We start from the raw sequence: 15701 nt of genomic DNA, 5'->3' as shown, positions 1-15701 counted from the left end.
ACACTTTGAGAAACACTGCCCCGCCGGCTTAAAATTAGTGATAAGAAAAGTAGAATAGATTTTGATAAACACCTTTCCTTGTCTCCAACATTTTCAGCCTTTGATCCATTTGACAAAGAGGTTGAGATGCTTGAAGAATTCACTATCACAAAGTGGACAATATATAGATGTATGAGAAGATAAGTAAGGGTTTTTATACAGGCGAGTTCCAAGAAAAATTGGCCTGGCCTATACTATCTCAATACATATATGCTAATACACTGGTGTAAGAAATTAAGAGAATTTGCAGACTTGGTCGTTTATCTCTAGAACTACTGTACCGATTTTAATGAAATTTGATATGTGCATACATTGATACAATACAAAACAAATAATTATTCAATAATTGTGTGTAATACACACGCATGATCGTGCGTAACACTCGTTGGAGTCGGAAGGTATGAAACAGCGGTTGCAGAATAAACAAAAAAAAAATGGGTTAATAGGGGATATGGTCCCCTCTTACAGATATACAGGTCTCGCAGCGTGATTTCATACTTGAAATAAGGCAGTTTATCATTTCCTGTGGCAATTGGTCCCACTCGTTCAGCAACGCTGTTTTCATTTCCTGGATGGTTCCCAGAGGGGGGTTGCAATTACCCTCCCCAGAGCGTTCCAGACATGCTCTATAGGGTTACGGTCTGGAGATCTGGCTGGCCAATCCATCCGGCGAAAATCGTCGAGCAGAAGAGCTCTATGTGGCCTCGCGTTATCGTCCATTAAAATGAACTCGGGGCCAACTGCACCCCTGAAAAGGCGAACATAGGGCTCCAAGACCTCACACCAGTCAAAGTGCCTCTTTCAAAGACATGGAGAGGTGTGCGGCCATCCAACATGATGCCTAGACCATTAAACCTCCTCCGCCATAATGGTCGATTTCGCGGGCATTGGAGGGTAGGTAGCGGGTCCCTGGTTCTCTCCATATGAACGTGCGGCGAGAATCGGTGCTTAGGCTGAACCGGGAACCATCAGTGAAGAGAACGGTCATCCATTGATCCATACTCCAATCTCTATGCTCTCTTGCACCATGATAAACGGATTCCCCTGTCCGTAGAAGTGAGCGGGATGCAAACAGCAGGTTTTCTTGCAAACAACCCTCTCTCATGAAGTCTTTTGGAAACAGTCGCCCTTGATACACGGGTTCCTGTGGCTGCATACAAGTCACGAGAGAGCTGAGAAGCTGTAGCACTCCTGTTACGCCTCGCTATAATCAACAAATGACGATCTTCTCTGGCCGTCGTGGCTCTTGGACGACCTTGCCCAGGCTTTCTCTCGATGGATCCGGTATCCTGGAACTGTTTCCATAAGTTACACACGACGCTGGGCGTTAAATTGAACTCTCTACGAATCTGGACTTGAGATTGGCCTGCTTCTAGCCTCCCCACAATTCGCCACCTCATTCCATCATCTAAATGTTGGTGGTTACTCATTTCTACTGTTACAATTTGAAATTAACCGATTGCTGCAAAATAACACCAAGAAATTCGCCGAGGTGTGCTAGCAAACGAAATGCGTCTTAACTTACGCGCGCTTATAAAGCCTGTTTCTCTACTGGCTCCGCCTACACACACGTATATGCTTACGTATTTGACGTACAAGATTTGCATTTTTGTCTAGAAGCAGTGGTTTTACATTCAGTTCAGTTCTTTTCATGAAATTAGATAAAGCATGCAAATTCTCTTATTTATTTCACCAGTGTAGCAGAATTTGGGTTGTGGCTCTCACATAGGTTTGTTGTGCAGTTTGTTATCCTGTTGTTTTCTGGTTTTTTTTGGCGTGTTTGGACATTTATTTTTAGCTCTCATTATGTTTGTATAAAAACCAACAGGGCTGGATTAAGGAAAATATTCGTCCCTGGGCAGGACTGCAAAAGAAAGACTTCTTAGAAATAGACTTATGGTGCAACAGCCTATTATCAAACATGAATAGGCTGTTGCATACATTGTTAGCATGTGGATGGAAAGTGTTTGAGCTGTCATGAATGTGTAAACTCATTGAACTCAATATTTTCCGTTATTAATATAACTGAGTGTTTGTTGCTGTGTTTATCTACTCAACAGAGTAATGGTCAAACATCCCTAAATCTATTTTTTATCCATTATTCAGCATGAATTTTAAATTATAAATATTTCTCCCCTGAAAACTTCATTATCGTTTCTGTTTATTCTTGTTGATTTAAACATGTTCAGGTGATATTAAATGAATAATTTTTTCCAAGATGTTTCACCAATCCACATTATAAATGACAGTGGAAATTGTTAAACCCTCTGTAAAATGTCATCGTTTTTCAAGAAGCAGACTTTTTTCTGATTTTGAAGAAGCAACAGTGCCTTTCCAATAATCCCTTAACAATTCTAGGTTGTGGTGTTGCAGGGAATTCTTCTCTAATAGTTGCTAATAAATAGAATAGTTTGCCCCGGTTGTAGTAAATTCTAACACAATTGCAGACCTGCCAACTCTCCAGATTTTTATATATATATATGTATATGCGGGAGACTCCGGATTTTTCATCCATCCACTTGCTCTCCGGATTTTGGCAGAAAATTGGATTTTACGCGAGCTTTCACGTTGTCGTGACGTCAATGACTGCCGTCGTCGTTAGGGAAACACCCATAGAGGACGGCCGTGATCATTTCCATCGAGCAGCCGTATCAATCATATATATTGCGGTCCCGCCCCTAGAGGCATACAGCGGGTCCTGAAGTTCAATATTTCAATCAATCCCTCTCAGCAGAGTCCAATTTTCTCAGAGATGTCTAAATATATATATATGTATTTTTTTTTTTTTTTTGGCCATTTAAGCTTCCTATTTATTCCATTCCCCCCCCCCCTTTCCGTTTACTTCAACTCTATATCAAAAAACAACGAATAAAAGTAAAATTATATCAAAATCAATTGCACAACAATAAGCAAAACAAGTAAATAAATAAAAATAAATAACAAAGGATGGGGGGGGGGGGACATGAAAATCAGGGCTTCGACAAAATATAGATCATAATTCCGGACCGGAGCTTCCAATTAACAAATCGCCGGAAACAATATTAAAGATACGAAAGATCACACGGGACTCTATACGGTTACAAAAACACTATCAAAGCGAGCAGCCTGTTCACCAGGAAAAATAAATAAATAAAATACATAAAAATAATAATAATCCCCTCAGCTTTTAGGGTTTTATAAATAAAAGAAAGATTATCCACTATGCAAAACAACAACTTCACTCTGTAAAAATAAATACGAAATACAGTCAAACCCCGTCAGTGCGTCACCCGGTTAACACGTCACTCCGCTTAACTGGTCACTTTTTGGAAGTCCCAATTCTCCTCGGACAGGAATTGGCACAGCTATGGCTTACTCCGTTTAACGAGTCACTCCGCTTACTAAGTCATATTTTTGCTCTCCCAATAGTGACTCACTAACGAGGCCTGACTGTATATGCCCATAATCTCATGGGATAACTTAAAAATATAAAACTCAAATCAAAATGTCACAAAATTCAGTATTCACACATTATTCGCAATATAGTTAGGAAAAGTTCTCTCCTCCCTTTTTTTTTTCACCATTCCCTACCAATATTCGAGATATATCTCCATTGATTTTCTGATGACTCCTATGTAAAATTCATAAATTTCCTTGTTTCTTAAAAGAGTTAATATGTCGAGATTTCTTTTATCCGGAGGTATGATTGTCTCTTTCACTTTTCCAGTAACGGCAATCGTACAGGTAATGTCTTCTTCTTGCACACCTTTCACCACAAAATACACAAGAGTCATCTTTCTGGTGTCTCCACCCTTGATAATAACCAAAAGCGCCGTGTTCGGTCAGTATCTGGTTAACATAAAAGTTGCCTTTAATCCTGCTACAGCTTACCTTCAGGTATAAGTAATATGTAGCACGACCTTTAGTAGAGTTGTCCCATAGGTTTTGCCACTGGATCATGTTATCGCGATTTAATAAAGTTCGAATCTGGAACTTTGAATATTTACAGTGAATATCGATGGTAGTCTTTGTTGTACTTTCTTTAGCCAGTCTGTCTACAAGTTCATTACGAGGGTTGCCTACATGGGCTTTTACCCAATGTAATCTTATTCTGATCTTTTCTTGCAGTTGTCTAATATTTTTGATAATATTATATGTCTTCTTTAATGATTTCAGTTTTTCTAAGGCTGACATCGAGTCGCTGTAGATGTCGATTTGAGATAATCCTAGCTCAATTGCTTTTTCAATTGTCAGCTTTATTGCAAGCAATTCTGCCATAAAAACCGAAGTATTATCTGACAATTTTATTTTAGCTTGATATAAAATGTTCTCTCCTTCAAATATGATATAGGCCAGGCCAGTCCCAGTTTTTTTGCCTTATTTACGGCAACCGATCTCCCAAACAGATTGACTTTTCCTACTGGACTTCAGTTTTTAGCACTTTTTTTTCCCCCTCCCTTTTTCAGTAGCTAGTTGTGAATAAAGCACGTCAAAAAGGGACGGAAAGCAGTGACATTTTGCGGTTTCTCGGAATTTTCGTAGTGAGATATTGGCCGTAAATAAAAGGAAGGAAGGGATAAAATAGGAATAGTAAGAGAGAATTGGAATAAAATAGGGCATTTGCGACGAAAGTAGGAAAATAGGAGGACATTTCTAAAAAATAGGAGCGCTGCGAGGTCTGCATATTCTCAGACCTGCCAACTCTCCCGATTTAGGCGGGAGACTCCGGATTTTTCATCCTTCCTCCCGCTCTCCGACTTTGTTAAAATTTCTCCAGATTTTGGCAGAAAATTAGATTTTACGAGAGCTTTCACGTTGTCGTGGCGTCAATAATTACCGTCGTCGTTAGGGAAAACACCCATAGAGAACAGCTATGGTCATTTCCATCGAGCAGCCGTAAAAAAGTCTCTGACCGCATTTAAGCAACTGGCAAAGACGCGACTTTCTTTTCGTAGCATTTATCGGCAATCATTAATCAGGGGCATGGCCTTGGTTGCCGAAATTCCTGTATAATGGTTATGCTATTCCATTAACAGCCGCACGGTAACCACGTTTTTTCGTCCGCAGCTTTGTAATTTGAATTTTTTTTCTTCCGATTAAACATCTTCAGAAAGAAAATATAAAGCTTTAAGCTATATAAAGCTTTTAAGAGTTCATATACCCAAGATTATCAATCACTGATAGCATCCACAAAAGGAAAAACATACTTTATAAACAGTATGTAGATGTGATTTGTCTATTCTGCATGGAATTATATTCTTAGGGGCAATGCAGAACCTGCCTTGGGGGGGGGGGGTTTAAATAAATTAAGAAAAAGTTAAATTTTTATGAACTTTTTTTTTGATCGAATCTATGGGTGGGGGGTACCCCCCTCGGGAGAATCTTCCGGATTTCTGGATTCCAAAAGTTGGCACGTCTGTATTCTGTTTAAAACAGGAGTGTCGCGAATCAGTGTATGAGTGTATGTGCGTGGGAGAGAGAAGATGTTTTTCTCATATATTTTGTGGTGTCAGATTTGACCCAGACGATTGTGACGTCATTAACGAAACCCCTCTCCCTCTGTGTTTTGTTTTTGCTTTTCTCTCTCTCTGTCTGTAGTGTACAAGATATAGTTGAAACGATGCTTTCGGCTCGAATGGAAGCAGTCTTTTTTCGAATGTGCTAGAGAATTTGTACAGTATGTATCATGTGTATTAAATAATATTTTAATCAAGTTCATCCTTCGTGTCAAAAGACAACTGCGTTTGTTTCTCGGGTAGAGATGCACAGTTGAAAGAAATTTCGAATGAACCCTTCATAACATTTTTTGGCGCCCGAACAGGGACACGAAGGACATCGTGAACTTACGAACACAGATACATAGTGCTTTCTTTTTTTTTATTTTGAGTTTCGCTGAGCCGACCATGGAAGCACTGAAAGTAAAAAGAAAATCTCTTCGCACGTCGCTGACGGTAGCAATTCACGCTATTGCAGAAGAGCTGCAAAAAGACACTTGTGATTCAGAAAATCTTCAAGTTCTTCTCAATCAGATGTGCGATAAATTTGAGAGATTGGATTCCGTCCAAACAAGCATTTCTGAACTGTTTGAGGAAGAAGAATTTGAAAGAGACTTCCTTCAAGCTGAAACCTACCGTGATCGATTTCTAGCTCTCAAATTGAGACTAGAAAACAAGGTTTTTTCACAAGGAGCGAAATCGCAAGTCGATGACGATAGCGTGGTGAGTGTAGCTGCTTTTACAACAAAGCGAAAGTTCAAGCTTCCGAAACTGGAACTAAAAAAGTTTTCTGGGGATGCCAGAGAATATCTTGGATTCTGGAGCCAGTTTGAAAAAATTCACGAAGATCCAGATATCGCTACGGAAGACAAGTTTCACTATCTCTCGCAGTGTATGGTTCCGAATTCTCGAGCTTCGCAGGTCATCAACAGTTTTCCAATGACAGCGGAGAACTACGAAAAGGCTATTACGCAAATGAAGAATCGCTTCGGTCGTGAGGATACACTAATCCAAGTTTATGTGCGCGATCTTCTTCATCTTGTCTTGAGCAACAACAGTGGTTCCAGGAAGGAGTTCAAGCTCGCAAATCTATACGACAGCCTGGAGACAAAATTACGATCATTAGAGACTCTAGGTGTCACTGAGGATAAATTTGCAAGTATTCTTTTTCCACTAGTTGAATCATGCCTTCCTGTGGATATCTTGAGAGTTTGGGAAAGAGAGCGAGGAAAGATAGAAGGTAAGAGTGACTTGGATTCTATCTTAGAATTTTTGAGAAACGAAGTGATATCGGAAGAGCGAGTTGCTTTGGCTCATGCCGGACTTGGCTTTGAAAAAACCAAGAGACCAAACAAGCTCGTCGCTGAAGAGCTTTGTATTGCCACAGCTAATGATTTAATGGTCCATCATAAGATTGATAAACAACGCATGCTTAAAAAGACTGACGAATCTTGTATATTTTGTGGTAAATTTCATTCGTCAGATAAGTGTTTTAAGACAAGCTCACTATCATACGATGAAAAGCGAAATTTGATTATGAAAAGGGGAGCTTGTTTTGCATGTCTTAAGAGAAATCATATCTCGCGAAACTGTAGAGCCAAAGTCAGATGTTCTAATTGCAATAGAAGACATTTGTCAGTAATGTGTCAAGGAGACACTCCCACTGAGGTTAAAAATGTAGAATTAGAAAGTACTAAATTAGAGAAGGGAGATAACGTACTGACAAATCAAGCAACCGATTCTGATGTTTTATTGCAGACTCTGATAGTTAGAGTAAAGCATGGTGATCGAGAGAAATCTATTAGAGCCATCATTGATACCGGGTCCGAGAGAACATATTTGAAAAAAGATGTCATTGATTTTTTGAAACTTGACAGTTGTGACGAGATTAAATTGGTCCATAAACTGTTTGGTGGTGTTGAGACAAAAGAAAAATTACACCATAAATACAAAGTTCATGTTAAGAGTCTTAACAACCAATGGAGTTGCAATATGTTCTGTTTAGATCAGACAAAAATATGTTCCGATATCAGGAGTATATCAAACGGTCCATGGATCAGTGAATTGACCAAATGTGGTATTCATATCACTGACATGGAAAATCTATCATATCGCGTTGAACCCGATATCAAATTGCTTATAGGTGCAGATATAGCTGGTAAATTGCTAACGGGAAATATTAAATCATTGAAAAGTGGTCCAGTTGCTGTACAAACCCATCTGGGATGGACTCTAATGGGAAAAATGCCCAGAGTAATTGAGAAAAACACTCCAAATCATGCTTTGTTAACAACATCGTTATTTCTCAATGCTTCCTGTACAGAATTATGGAGATTGGACACTTTAGGCATCACTGATCCCGTTGAGTCACAAACAACATCTGAAATCCATGAGCAGACAATACAATATTTCAAAAATACAAATACAAATACAAATACAAATACAACGCCACAACAGGCAAAATGCCCAACGAGGTGGCTGATAAAAAGATGCCCATAAAAATATGGTTGTCATATGTTTCAAAAATACAGCAACCCAATTAAAAATGCAATTAACACAAATTACAAACAATATATACACATGATAAAATATTATACGATGCCCATAAAGATTACTTATGGTTGTCTTATTCTAAGAATGGATAGCTTCTCGATTTACCCCAACATGTTTATCGTATTTCTTTTTAAACGTGTCAATTGTGTTACAATTTACTACCTCCGGGGGTAAGCTATTCCATTTATTAACAACCCTATTGGAGAAAAATTCCCTGCGACACCATAACCTTGCATTGTCCCTCACCAATCGATACTGGTGTCCCCTTGTAAAAGCAGTCGATTGGCGGTGTACTAAAAGTTCATGGTCCATCCTATCCATCCCATTGAAAATTTTGAACACTTCGATCATATCTCCTCGACACCTGCGTTCATCCAATGTAAACATATTCAAAAAATGAAGTCTTTCTTCATAACTCAAGCCCTGTGTGCCAATAAGGACACGCGTAGCTCTTCTCTGCACCCCTTCAACCAAGTCTATGTCCCTCTGTAGGTATGGTCTCCAAAACCTTACAGCATACTCCAGTCCAGGACGAACTAAGCCTCGAAAAAGAGGAAGAATGACTTTAGGAGAACGCGAAGAGACCTTTTTGAAAATGAGACCAAGCATTCTATTCGATTTTTTGACAACCGCTGAACAATGTTCAGAAAACTTAAGTCGCTCGTCAATGAGAATTCCCAAATCGGTGACTCTAGTTGCATCCGGGATAGTGACACCATTCAACTCGTAAGAGAACCGTGGGTTGTTCGAACCAAAATGAGCGACCATGCACTTATCTACGCTAAACGTCATGCTCCATTCATTTGCCCATGCTGCAATCTTGTTTAAGTTGGTCTGGAGCAACTCCCTATCGCTTTCATTCCCGATTACCCCCATTAGCTTCACATCATCTGCGAATTTGCTAGTAATTCCATCGATACCCTGATCGAGTTTATCGATAAAAAGTGAAAAAAGTATGGGGCCAAGGACACTTCCCTGAGGAACTCCACTTGTGACGTCTGTCCAACCAGAGAATTCCCCGTTCACCATAACTCGTTGCGACCTATCTCTTAACCACGATTCTATCCAATTCAGCAAGTTGCCCCCTATTCCAATCTCGTGTAAACGCTTCAAGAGTTTGCCATGTTGGACCCGATCGAATGCCTTCTGGAAATCAAGGTAAACAACGTCGACATTTTTGCTCTTACCCAAAGCCTTAGTCACGTAATCATAGAAGCAAAGGAGGTTAGTTACACATGACTTCCCCTTCCTGAACCCATGCTGATTATCCGACAATACATTATTCTCGTCTATCCACTTCACAAACTGCCTTTTGATGATAATTTCCAAAATTTTCGAGAGGGAGCTCGTCAAACTCACTGGACGATAATTAGACACCACTTCTCTACTACCCTTCTTAAATATCGGAACAACGTTAGCCAGTTTCCAATCTCTCGGGACGATACCCTCAGCAACACTACTCCTGTATATCTGTGCGACTGGCCCCAACAATTCATTAGCACCTTCCCTGAGAACCCTGGGATAGATATCATCTGGTCCTGGTGCTTTGCTTGCACATACATTTCTTAGAAGATTTAGGACCTCCACGTCTTCCACTTGAATATCGTTGAGCGTTTTATTACCCCATGCAACACCCGTATATCGAATATCATTATCTCCATTAAAAACCGACGCGAAAAAGTCATTGAAAGCACTACACATGCCTACATTGCTCTCTACTTTTGAGCCTCCTATCGAGAGGGGGCCAACTGTCCCCTTACATCCATTATTGACGTATCGAAAAAATGATTTTGGGTCAGAGCCAATGTTATCTGCCAACCTAGATTCAACTTGCTTTTTACTATCCCTTATCGCTTTCTTCAACAGTCTTCTTTTATCAGTAAACAATGATAGGTCACCTCGTCCACTTTTATACTCTCTGAATGCTCTTTTCTTTTCAAGATAAAGGTTCCGCACGCTATCCGTGAACCATAGAGGGTGTGATGTACAAACACGCTTTTTTCGAACAAAGGGTATGACGTCGTGCAAAACAGAGGACAGCTTCGTACTAAATTCTTCCCATTGACTTACCACCCCTACTGATTCCAACCGGTCTTTGAAAACTTCCGCTAACCTTCTTCGCAAAACATCAAAGTTAGTTCTCCGAAAACAAGGAACCAATCTTTTGTTATCAACCTTACCCGAGGAAAAGTTACAGTGAAATCTGACGATACGATGATCACTGGAAGAAAACTCTTCCCCCACCGAAACATGTTCAACTAGATCCTCAGAACTAGTAAGAACTAAATCCAAAATAGCAGTACCCCTAGTGGCTTCTGATACATGCTGATACAAAAAATTTTCGAGCACCAACTTAAGAAAGTCTCTTTCATACTGATTTCCAGATGAAAGGTTCTCCCAATCAATACCCGGGTAATTGAAATCCCCTAGTATGAGAACCCTCTTTCGCTTACACATGTAGGAAATACCTTAAATGTTGATTGTGATGGAAGGTATGAAGTTGCATTGCCGTGGATATTGGATAATTCGCATTTGCCCACAAACAAAGGCTTGGCAGAGAAACGACTTTCAACTACTTATAAGAAACTAATTGTTTCGAATAAAACTGATATCTATCAGGAAGTTTTTGATTCGTGGTTGAAAGAGCAAATTATCGAAAGGGTGACTGACGAAAAACAAATGCAGGTTCATTTTCTCCCGCATAGACCAGTATTCAAGGAATCGAGTGAGACTACAAAAGTGAGACCTGTTTTTGACGCATTAGCTCACGTTACTGGGTCTCCTTCACTGAACGACTGCTTATGTAAGGGTCCAAATTTAATCGAGATAATTCCAACGTTATTGAATCGCTTCCGGAAATTTCCTATTGCAGTAACCTCTGACATTGAAAAAGCTTTTCTACAGATTAGTGTTAGAGAAAAAGATAGAGATTATTTGCGATTTTTGTGGAAAAGGGATAAAGATCAGATAGTTGTGTACAGGCATAAGCGTGTGGTGTTCGGAGTCAATTGCAGTCCTTTCTTATTAGCTGCTACACTGAATCATCATCTTGACAAGGCTCCTGATGGCCTATCCACTACAGCTAGAACTCTGAAAGAATCTTTTTACGTAGACAACTGTGTGTGCAGCCTGAACTCAGTTGATGATGCGAATAAGTTTATAATAGAATCGCAACTACTTCTTTCATCCGCAAAATTCAATCTAAGAGACTGGAGGTCCAATCATTCTCTTGGTATTATCACTACATCACATAGTACGGATCCCGTTCCAGTTCTTGGCCTAAACTGGGATTCAGAGAATGACCTACTTTCCTGCAGAGTCGAGCTACCGGAAGAAGAGAAAATTGTAGCTACGAAACGAGTTTTGCTTTCATTGGCAAATAGAGTATTCGATCCCATTGGATTTACTTCACCGGTCACTTTGCTTCCTAAGTTAATTTTACAAGAGTGCTGGAAACTAGAGTTGAAGTGGGATGAAAATTTACCCGACCATTTGGCCAAACAATTTTGGAAATGGGTAAAAGGCATACGATTGATTCCTACTATTAGTATACCGAGATGGGTGAATCTAGGTCGATTTACTGATAAGAAAGTCAGTATTCACATATTTTGTGACGCAAGCAAATATGCTTATTCTACTTGCATTTTTTTGAGAATCGAAACAACGGACTGTGTTTCAGTGAATTTCGTTCAATCACGTACCAGAGTTGCTCCGTTGAAGAGCATAACAATTCCTCGCTTAGAACTTTTAGCATGTTGTATTGGGGCGAGATTAGGCAGCACCGTTATTTCTGACATGGACATACCGGAACTGAAGGTTTACTATTGGAGTGACTCGACAACTGCTTTAAGTTGGATCCAAAGAGATGTACACTGGGGTGTATTCGTTTATAATCGTGTACTTGAAATAAGAAAGTTAACTCATATAAACGAATGGAGGCATATCGCTGGAAAACAAAATCCTGCTGACCTTCCCTCAAGAGGTTGTTCGGTTGAACATCTATTAAATCTAAGATGGTGGGAGGGACCAGCATGGTTGAGTGAGCCCGAGTCTACTTGGCAACGGGTTGTCGAATTGCCAGATGAAAAAGTTGTCAATTCTGAAAAGCGAAAAGGTGTATTGATTGCACATAATGAAAGTTCGAAACCAGATAACTGGTATTACAGGTATTTTTCATCGTACTTGAAAATAGTACGAATGCTGGCTTGGATCCTAAGGTTCATCAATAATTTGAAAAAATTGGATGTTTCGAAAGAGTTGGACATCAACTGTTTTGAAATACAGCGCGCAGAAAGAATGCTTGTTATACTGATTCAGAAGGAAGCATTCAAGGGTTTCGATGATGAAAAAATACGAGTATTGAGGCCAGTCGTTGATGAATTTGGTATAATCAGAATAAAAACGCCAGTTATGTACAGAAAAGACACCAAAAACTTCAGATATCCAGTCCTTCTGTCTTCGGATCATCCAGTCCTTCTGTCTTCGGATCATCCAGTTGTACATACCCTGATTTCGTGGAAACATAAGGAACTTCTACATGCCGGAGTTTCTCTCTTGATGAGCAGTTTACGTGAAGAATATTGGATCATAAAAGCAAGGAAAACGGTTCGGTTTGTTGTTCAACGTTGTGTGACATGTAAGAGGTTCAATGCACGTAAAGTAGAGTCTGTTCCTATAGCCTTGCCGGAAAACAGAGTGCAAGACGCAGCAGTATTTCAGATAGTGGGAGTCGATCTGGCCGGTCCATTGTATTTGAAAGAGGGCCAGAAATCATGGATCGTGTTATATACATGTGCGGTGTACCGAGCTGTACATCACTAGAGCTTGTGACATCACTATCAACTGAAGCCTTTCTCCAAAGCTTGCGACGTTTCATTGCTAGGAGGGGAAGACCATCCACAATCTATTCGGACAATGGAACAAATTTCGTTGGAGCGAATAAGGCATTCTCAAGCATTAACTGGGATGAGATCTCTGCTGCAGTGGCTATTCAAAGGATTAGTTGGAAATTTAATCCTCCTACTGCTGCTTGGTGGGGAGGATGGTGGGAGCGGTTGATCCAAATGGTAAAACGCATCCTAAGAAGAGTATTAGGACGAGCATCTCTATCCTACGAAGAGCTGATCACAGCACTCTGTGATTGTGAGTCTGTTGTCAATGACAGACCTCTTACGTATGTGACAGAAGATGTTGAAGATCTGGCACCGTTGACACCATCGATGTTCCTGATGGAGATACGATCATCAAGCGTTGCGGACCTGGATGCTGTGAATACCAAAGAGTTGAATAAAAGAGCCTTATACCGACAGAAGTTGCGAGATTTGCTAAGACAAAGATTTCGTTCAGAATATCTGGGACAGTTGCGTCAACAAACGTTCCGTAGAGGAAAAGTCAAGTCTCTCTCAGTTGGTGATGTTGTTCTCGTAGAAAGTGACAGAAAACGTTCATACTGGTCCTTGGCTCGTGTGATAGATCTGATTCCAGGGAAAGATGGTCACACTAGACTTGTTCGAGTGAAAACGGACACTGGTGAACTTCTGAGACCGATTCAGAGGCTTTACCATATGGAGATCGAACATAAACTGGAAGAACAATCGCCCCCGGATCCAGTTTTGCGAACAAAAAGCGGAAGAAAAGTGACTGTTCCTGAACGTTTGAGTTATAGTTAAATTTTATTGCGTACTTTGTGATGATTTTTTTTTTAATGATTTTGATATTTTAATATGCTATTCGGAATTTTTTACATTTTTTTGAGAGTTCATGTCATTATGCTTCGAGAAAACTCTTTATCATTTATTTTGGTAAGTATCGTGATATATCTGAATATTTTTGTGAAAATTTTATGCAATTAGTATAATGTTTATTTTGATCTGAGAATATTGAGTTTGATTGGCATAAACTCAAGGTGGGAGGATGTCGCGAATCAGTGTATGAGTGTATGTGCGTGGGAGAGAGAAGATGTTTTTCTCATGTATTTTGTGGTGTCAGATTTGACCCAGACGATTGTGACGTCATTAACGAAACCCCTCTCCCTCTGTGTTTTGTTTTTGCTTTTCTCTCTCTCTGTCTGTAGTGTACAAATACAAATACAAATACAAATACAACGCCACAACAGGCAAAATGCCCAACGAGGTGGCTGATAAAAAGATGCCCATAAAAATACAAGATATAGTTGAAACGATGCTTTCGACTCGAATGGAAGCAGTCTTTTTTCGAATGTGCTAGAGAATTTGTACAGTATGTATCATGTGTATTAAATAATATTTTAATCAAGTTCATCCTTCGTGTCAAAAGACAACTGCGTTTGTTTCTCGGGTAGAGATGCACAGTTGAAAGAAATTTCGAATGAACCCTTCATAACAAGGAGTGTAGGTCGTAGAATATTTTGTCACTCAGATTTGTAAAATTTTATCGATTAACAAGTTTAATCCGATTTCTGCTATCACAAAATGCTGTTGATGAGGACATTTGGCAAAGTTGGTGATGGCAAATAGCATACGTAGCTAAAACTTTACATCACAGGAAATTTACTGTGTGAAGACAGATGAATCTTCTTTCCATATCCAGTCGCTTTGTTTGGTCGGAGAAGAGGGCGTTTAAATACTTTGCTTTCTACCAGTAATCCGGTCATTGTCGAGAAAGATTCTACAATGTGCAGTAGAACAGGAGAAATAAATATGGGGGGGGGGGGGTAAGAAATTTGTCTCGAAGAAGCTCTCCGAAATCTTAGGGTCCATAGATTTTCACCCCTCTGGTAGGTAAAGAGTTAATAATTCATGAATATTCAATGCAATTCCAACCTGCATACTTCTTGTGGGCCATATATACAGACGTGTAGAGACCCCGACCCCTGTTTCATTGCTATCATTCTATATTCAATCGATGAAACATTCTTTCCAATACAAGTTGCACGAGCTATACCATGTAATATACAAATGAAGCAGAGTCCTGACCCGGCACGCAGAAAATTGCTTTTAGACCACAGCGTGGGGTGGAAAACAAGGTTTTTGTGTGTTTGAGCATCAAGTAGAGTGGCTGGTTTAGACGCGACTGTGCAGATATCCTGCTCACAGACAAACACAGATAGGCTCAGAGTTAGTCTTCTCTAACATGTTCATATGAATTCATCGTTACGGTAAAGACAGATACAATAAAAAAAAAAGTAAAATACAGCAAAAAACTTTTTTAAACAGATTTCCATAGTATTTTTTTTGAGAGCATCTCTCGTAGCTTCATAGTTTATAAAAGAAACTACAAAGAATATGTAACAGTTGGCAACTTTGTATATGTGATAGTGAGTTGATATTGTGCCATTGATTAAGGAAGTTCCACACAGGGGCACTGATTTCCCCGAAAACAGAAGCATTAATTTTTTGAATTTTGAACTGGTAGGTTGATAACATTCCTCGTCGCATCAGACTGGCATCTCTTTAAACCGCATATAATTCTGGTAAAAGGTAGCTAGCTCACACACAGTGGTGTTGGAATCAAGAGTTCTGTAGGGGTCTGAGCAACCCGAGAATTGATTCTGAAATCAAAATTTCCCACATAAAGCTCAAGACGAGTACTCACAGGTTTGAAGCACTTCCAACACCCATGTCCTCGTAAAAAAAATACATGTATTACACATCCAGT

At 39.7% G+C, this 15701-nt stretch overlaps 2 protein-coding genes across 2 annotated transcripts; one reads left to right on the top strand and one right to left on the bottom strand.

The window, feature by feature from the left end:
• Window positions 1-3708: 3708 nt before the first annotated feature.
• On the bottom strand, window positions 3709-4296 carry LOC149087831 (uncharacterized). The gene has a single exon (XM_089231982.1). The coding sequence runs from the start codon at window positions 4294-4296 to the stop codon at window positions 3709-3711; it is 588 nt and encodes a 195-aa protein (XP_089088108.1).
• Window positions 4297-13129: 8833 nt separating this feature from the next.
• On the top strand, window positions 13130-13735 carry LOC149087830 (uncharacterized). The gene has a single exon (XM_089231980.1). The coding sequence runs from the start codon at window positions 13130-13132 to the stop codon at window positions 13733-13735; it is 606 nt and encodes a 201-aa protein (XP_089088106.1).
• The last annotated feature ends 1966 nt before the right edge of the window (window positions 13736-15701 follow it).

This window comes from Pholcus phalangioides, unplaced genomic scaffold (assembly GCF_987345545.1).
Source record: "Pholcus phalangioides strain wild (caught in Gottingen) unplaced genomic scaffold, Ppha-v1.0 ptg000004l_1, whole genome shotgun sequence".
Lineage (NCBI taxonomy): Eukaryota > Metazoa > Arthropoda > Arachnida > Araneae > Pholcidae > Pholcus > Pholcus phalangioides.
The sequence above is the reverse complement of the archived record's forward strand: the minus strand, read 5'-3'. Positions and strand labels throughout refer to the sequence as shown.

What these genes read in the sequence shown, in the direction of transcription:
- LOC149087831 (XM_089231982.1), bottom strand. Translation starts at nt 4,296, where the DNA reads ATGGCAGAATTGCTTGCAATAAAGCTGACAATTGAAAAAGCAATTGAG.
- LOC149087830 (XM_089231980.1), top strand. Translation starts at nt 13,130, where the DNA reads ATGGTAAAACGCATCCTAAGAAGAGTATTAGGACGAGCATCTCTATCC.